Source organism: Nicotiana attenuata, unplaced genomic scaffold, assembly GCF_001879085.1.
Source record: "Nicotiana attenuata strain UT unplaced genomic scaffold, NIATTr2, whole genome shotgun sequence".
NCBI classification, from domain to species: Eukaryota; Viridiplantae; Streptophyta; class Magnoliopsida; order Solanales; family Solanaceae; genus Nicotiana; species Nicotiana attenuata.
Window position 1 is genome coordinate 15,091 of NW_017672083.1, and position 6,483 is coordinate 21,573.

General features: G+C 35.0%; 1 protein-coding gene and 1 long non-coding RNA gene across 2 annotated transcripts; one reads left to right on the plus strand and one right to left on the minus strand.

The window, feature by feature from the left end:
* Nucleotides 1–2,843: 2,843 nt before the first annotated feature.
* Nucleotides 2,844–4,238, plus strand: LOC109211719. The gene is made up of 3 exons (XR_002065760.1): nucleotides 2,844–3,089; nucleotides 3,400–3,455; nucleotides 3,554–4,238. It is a non-coding gene; the product is annotated as an uncharacterized LOC109211719 (long non-coding RNA).
* Nucleotides 4,239–4,897: 659 nt separating this feature from the next.
* LOC109211718 (cytochrome P450 78A1-like) lies at nucleotides 4,898–5,967 on the minus strand. The gene is made up of 3 exons (XM_019375287.1): nucleotides 5,875–5,967; nucleotides 5,360–5,517; nucleotides 4,898–5,123 (listed from the first exon to the last, which is right to left on the minus strand). The coding sequence occupies exons 1-3, from the start codon at nucleotides 5,965–5,967 to the stop codon at nucleotides 4,898–4,900; spliced, it is 477 nt and encodes a 158-aa protein (XP_019230832.1).
* Nucleotides 5,968–6,483: the final 516 nt, after the last annotated feature.

Genomic DNA, 6,483 nt, shown 5'->3' on the forward strand with positions numbered 1-6,483 from the left:
AACCTACTAGTGTATCCTATTTTTTTTTTCTTTTAATTTAACCATAATTGCAATAGTAAACTAATTGAAAACTTTTAGCTGAATAACCTATACCAACTCAATACACTAATTAAACCGGAAAAATAACTCCACTATTGTTGAGCACTAGAGCTTTAAGCTTAAAGTGCACTTATCTTGAAAAAAAATCTATCTACAAGTTAACAGCATAAAAATTTCAGCAAGATATAGAAGCCTTCTCAACTGATTTCAAATCAATAACCTAAAGTAGAAGTGATAAGGATGCAAGCTTTGAATACTACCACTAAATTACGGGTTCCTACTTAGGCATAAACATAATCTTAATATAGCAAGTATTCAAGTAATATAAACAACAACCCAAACATTATTTAAACATGTCAATGACTAAAAAAAATCAGCTAATGCTTATATATGCTTGGTACTTAAAAGAAAACGGATCATACAAAAACACAATATACTAAAAGGACTTTGAATCACTTCATTTTCATTCACTCTTGATCCAAAAAGTAGTACAACAGTTGAGGAAATACCTGATCAACAGAAAGAAAATATTAGCAAGGGAGGGACTAAATTTCGGCAACAAACAACAATGCAACAGCAACGAAACAGCAGTGAATCCGTGTTAAAAACAGCCCATAACTCTCATTAAAAGTAGTGATTCTTTAAGAGAAAGAACTCATAATCAAACTCTAAGACTCTTATATGTTTTTGAAAGATTTTACACTCTAAAACTCAACCAAGAACTCATGATTTTCAGCTTACTTTCTTTAAGTTCAGTAGCTGATTTTTACTCCTAAAATGGTATTTTTTAGTATGTAAAAAATCTAGCAGATGTGTGTTGGAGTCCCCTTATAATGAAGAGAGGGCAGCCCTTAAATAGGCAAAGAAAAGCCAACTTTTTGGACAGATTTTGGTTCAACAAAAATCTATCCAACAGAGGCTATATTTGTGTGCTAAAGGCTGTCCAAAAGGTGAAAGGACAGCCTGAAATCTGCTATGGCAGGAGCCAAAGGGTCACTTCAGCCACCCTACTAAAAGCAAGCTACTAGTACCCTAAAAAATATCTAAATTTCAGATTTTAACACCAATATCAACCTATTGATTCAAATTAAACCAAGTATTAAAACATGTAATTAAATTTCAACACATGTATTATGAACCAACATGAGCAAACAAAAATTAACTATTAAAGCCAAACGAAACGCACGATATCGGTGAAGCGATTTAACAAAGACAAACATAATCAGAAATGGATTAAAATAAAGAAACAAGACAGAAACTAACTCTAAACTAAAACCCCAAAAAAAAAAGAAAAATCAGAAAATTAATAACGAGGCGGGGATTGCGATTTTACCATATACCCGAGCATCCGAAAAACGACGATATGCAGTGGTACGACTTTCGAGCAAGCTTCTATTGTTGATATTCTTGAAACCAAAAAATTCCGAAGAATCTGAGTTCGGTTTCAATGATATCAACGACACAACCTTGCTCGAGGCTGGTTGGAGAAAAGAAACGAGAGGCAGTGGGCGGCGGCGCTAGGGCGGCGTCGGTTTTTTTGAGGTTTTGAGTCGAAGATATGGAAATAGGGGGAGAAGAGGAGGCCGGTGGTGTAAAATTTTTGGAGTTTGGGGTGGTGGGCGGCGGCTAGGGTTTTGATTAAGCTTAGATCTACGGAGATTGAGAGGGGTTATGGGATTTTGGGGTTCGGATTCATGGAGAGGAGGTTGAACGGAAGACGTGGTGAAATTTTGGGTGGTTTGGAGGTTGGCCGCCGGCGGCGCGATTTCCGGCCGGCGGCGATGGGCGGCGGCTGGCGGAGCTGAGAGGGAGAGAAGAGAGAGTGATGAGAGAGGAAGAAGAAAGGAAATAAGGGGAAAATGGGGGAAAATTTTGGGGGTTTTAGGCTTTAAATACCTAGGGTGAAGATCAAACTAGGACCGTTGGATCAAGTCAAGATGGGTGGCCAAGATTAAATCTTGATTCACTTAATGAAACGACGTAGTTTTGAGGCAAAACTACGTAGTTTTAAACCCTTTCAATGGCAGCCCTTTATCTTGCACTCTTGGCCACTTTTTCTTTCAAATTTGGTCAAATTTCTTTCTTAATCCTACTTATTAAACTAAATTTACACAAACAAATAAATTAATTAACTAACTTATTCAAATGATCAATTAACTAGATTGATTCACCTATTAAAAAGTTAATCAATTCCTAAAATGCACAAATGAAGGAAGAACTATTATATTTTGATATTTTTATGATAAAAATATGCAATTAAAGACATAAAATTTAAGGAAAACAATTAAAATAACAAAAATACTAATAACTTTAGGAGGTGTTAAAATAATGTAAAAAATTAGGTGTTCACATTATATATTCTTAAATGGGAGTATGATGTGTCTGAAAGATATGAATGACCTTTTTACCACTTTCAAACATATTTAACTATTTTGATGATAAAAGTGTGAAAGAGTGGATCAATCATCAATAGTAGATTACCAAGTATTGAAAAAAATATTATTTTTAATAGTTGACTTGCAACAAAGCGCAATACTTTTTCCAAAACAAGAAAGCATGCACAAAGTTATAACTCTCTATATAGGTCCGAAATTGGAGCCCATACACTATCACTACTAATAAAAGGGCCAATTTTCGCCGGAAAAAACTAGTAGGAATTTCCGACGGAATCGGTCGGATTTATTTTTTAATTTCTAATAATAGTTACGACTAATATTCCGTCTATATCCATCGGAAATTTTGGCGGAAAACTCCGCGTAACTGTTAACGATCAATTCGGTCGGACATAATTTAAAAAAAGAAAATAGCGACTAATTTGGTCGGAAATATTTAGTAAAACAGGTTGACTGCTTTGACCAAATTACTGACCGAATCAGTCGGAAAGGTTTTTAGAAAAACCTACCAGGGAACATCTTTCTTTTCCATTCCTTCTTTTCTTCTTTCTCTCTTCTATCTCTCACTCAAACTTCCCCCACCCAAACCCGCCACTGCCACCAACCATCGGCACTCGCCGGCGCCGCTGAAGCTTCGTCGAGACTCTCTACTGCCAGGTAAGTTTCTCTGATCTGATTTCATGATTTTTTTTTAGTGTTTTCCATGATTTTTTTGGATAATTGTGCTAAAATTTATAATTAGTTGGAGTAGTTGCTTTATGGGAATGTGCTTCAGCATAATGTTGCTTTAGATTTCTGAATATGTATGAAAAGAACAAAAGAACGAGATTTAATTCTTTGTGTTATTCTAGGTTTGACATTGGTCTTCTTCTTGTGTGTTTGTTCTCTCTGTCCTTTGTCACCTCTTTGATTCACTTCTCAGTTCAGACTTCTTTTTCTCAACCTAAATTTAAGCTTTTGCTCGCAGCGCAGCATCAAGGTTTTCATTGACTCAACTGTCTTGATTATGTTTTACAATCTTGGGTAATAAGGCGGAATTTTGTATTAGTTGTTTTTGGAATTTGTTGTATGTTGTTTCATTGATTCCTGAATCTAAAAAGAACTCTTGTGCTTTACTCTAGGTTTGACGCTGAGTCTTAATTGGCACATCTAGATGTAAATTGCAATTCAATCTAATTACAATTATTTTTAAAAAATTCTACCAAGGATAAATGATCCAAGCATACATACAATAAAAGGTTGGAAGAATGGCAACAAACTCAGCCTCCTTCAACTCAACCAACACCTGATGATATGGATTCACTGTGGACAGAGGCAGCGGGTGGAGTAAACAAAGGCAGAGTCTACGGACTAGGAGTACGTCGACCCACAGGTCATCCAAACCCACTCTTAGCCAATTCTTCTTCTCCTCAAAATAAAGAACAGATGGAAGATATGAGAAACGAAATTCGTGAATTGAAGCAACAATTGGACTCCCAATACGGAACATTTGTTAAGATTCAGAAATTCATGAGTAAACATGGGCATGATTTATATGATGATGAGGATGAACAAACTGAATCTGATGTGTAGTGGTTTAGTTGTGATGTTTTGGTTGATTGGTAAACTTGATTGTGAGAGACAACTTTATGTATTACTTTTAAACTTGAATGTGGGCTACTATTTGGATGTTTTTATGCCAAAAATTGTTAGGTTTAAAGGTTGGTATTGTTGGTTTAAGTTGTGTTAATGGTTGGCATTGTTGGTTTAGATTTTGTCAATGTATTGTTAATTTAGATTGTGTTAATGTATTGTTGGTTGGTATTATTGTATTAATGTATCGTTGGTTTAGATTGTTGTTAATGTATTATTGGTTGGTATTTTTTTTGTTTGTAATAGTTTGACAGGTGGTGTAACTCAAAATTGGGCAGAATTCTGCCCAGTTTTATACAAAATTCCGACTGAGTTCTAACGGAAACGGTCGGACAGCTGCCCAGATTTAATCATAAATTCCTAGATTTTCGACCGATTCGGTTGGAAATTTAAAAAAAATTAATATTCAAAAATTTTCGACGGATTCCATCGGAAATTAAATAAAATTTAATTTTTTATTATTAATTTTATTTGTATTATTACGAACGATTCAGTCGGTGAATTCCGACCACTTTAGTCGGAAACGTGAATTATTTGGTTGTTTGACCTTTTGAAATTTGCGACCACTTTGGTCAGAAATCACCGAGAGACTCGGTCGAAAATTATTTTCGGACCGACCAATTTCGGTCGGAAAGTAGTCGAAAATACGTGATTTTCGACCGAATTGCGACCGTTTTGGCCGTCGGAAATCTGACATTTTCTAGTAGGGTATCTGCAGGAATACTATTTATCATATCCTGCCCCAAATTTAGCAATCAAGTTCAATTTATAAGGTTCAGAGATGTAGAAAATATAAAAAAAAAATGAATAAAAATAAAACACCCGCAGAACCCCTAAAACGAAACATTTCTGTGAATAGCCACAGCAATGAGGGGGTTCTTCATTTCACAAGATAATTTCAGAACTTCTTCCAAGTTAACTGCGTGGAACCCATCCTCGACCCACTTGAAATTCTGCACTAACTTGGCCACCCATAACATCACTGTGACCAACCCTAAGTTCTTCCCAAGACATACTCTCCTTCCTGCCTCAAACGGTGCCAAACGAAGGTCACCACCCCTGACGTCCACCATTGAACCACCTTTAACAACTATGACCACTCAGGTTTGAACTCAAGAGGATTCTCTCACACATTAGAATCATGGGTAATTACCCACATATTAATCATCGTTGTCGTGTGAGAAGGAAAAACCATGAGGTTGCTTAACATAACATCAGATGTAGAAAGCCTTGCCCATGAGAGAAGTGGACCCAGTGGATGAATTAGAGTTTCCTTCACAACTGCTTGTAATTACGACATCTGAGTAACATCAGCATCAGTCACAGTTTTTCCCATTGTAACGTTATCAACTTCTTTTTGTAACTTCTTTTGCACATCAGAATTTAATATAAGCTCCGCCATGACCCATTCAGATAGAAGTGTTGTAGTGTCAGTACCTATGAAAATCATTTCCTGCATTACAACATTAAATTAAGAACCATGACACGTTAGCACATATAAAAAGTTGTCTAATCAAAAAAATTTACACAACCAGGATATTACGAACAGGTTAAAAAATTAAACACAACTAATCACAATGTGTATATATGTTGAGAACGATCATATACTTTGCTTGTAACTCTTAAGATTAAAAGTCTGATGGGGGCACCGGTTGAATAATTCCCTCATATACTCCCGCCACCATCAAATTCTGGGTCCGCCTCTGCAACTAATATAACTTTTTCCTGAAACTAACATATTGGAATCCAATTTAAAACCCATATTTAATGTGAATAAGTAGACTTATGTAAATATATTATTTTTATGTACCCATAGAACGACAACCATATCATCTTCCTGCTGCTTTTCTTCTCCATCAAGAGACGAAAGAACGTCCACAAAATCTGCATTATCCGACACCATTTTGGATATGGTACTGCACCTGTGTTCCTCAATAATGATTTTGACAAGCTTTTGTACACGTGGCACAAGAGCTTCACAACGTTGGACAATACCCGAAGGGTCATATAATGTAATACCCTATATTTTTTAGCAAGGGTGTATTGGTGATTAGCAAAATAATAATAATAATAATAATAATAATAATAATAATAATAATAAATAATAATAATAATAATATAATAATAAACTAACTATAAAAAAGAAACAAATCAAAAAAGAATAAGGATTTCACTAAAAGGCCCAAGCCCATAAAATATAACTATATCAACACAAACTAAAGAATTTTTGACACAGTTACCCACAAAAACAAAACTATTTACCCTTGTCTACCCATTTATTTTTCTACCCATAAACTAATTACATTTCCTACCCATAGTAGTTTTTATAGGGAATTTTTTCTTTATTCTCCAATTCTTTTTTATTTCTATGCTTCTTTTTTTCTTCTTTTTCTTTTATCTTTTTTTTTTTGCTTTTCTT

Excerpts from the sequence above, each read along its gene's own strand:
- LOC109211718 (XM_019375287.1), bottom strand. The coding sequence starts at position 5,967 with ATGGTGTCGGATAATGCAGATTTTGTGGACGTTCTTTCGTCTCTTGAT. Across the intron at positions 5,518-5,874 it reads ATATGGTTGTCGTTCTATGG|GAAATGATTTTCATAGGTAC; the intron begins GTACATAAAAAT and ends GTTGTAATGCAG. Across the intron at positions 5,124-5,359 it reads GCTGATGTTACTCAGATGTC|GGGTGGTGACCTTCGTTTGG; the intron begins GTAATTACAAGC and ends GGTGGACGTCAG.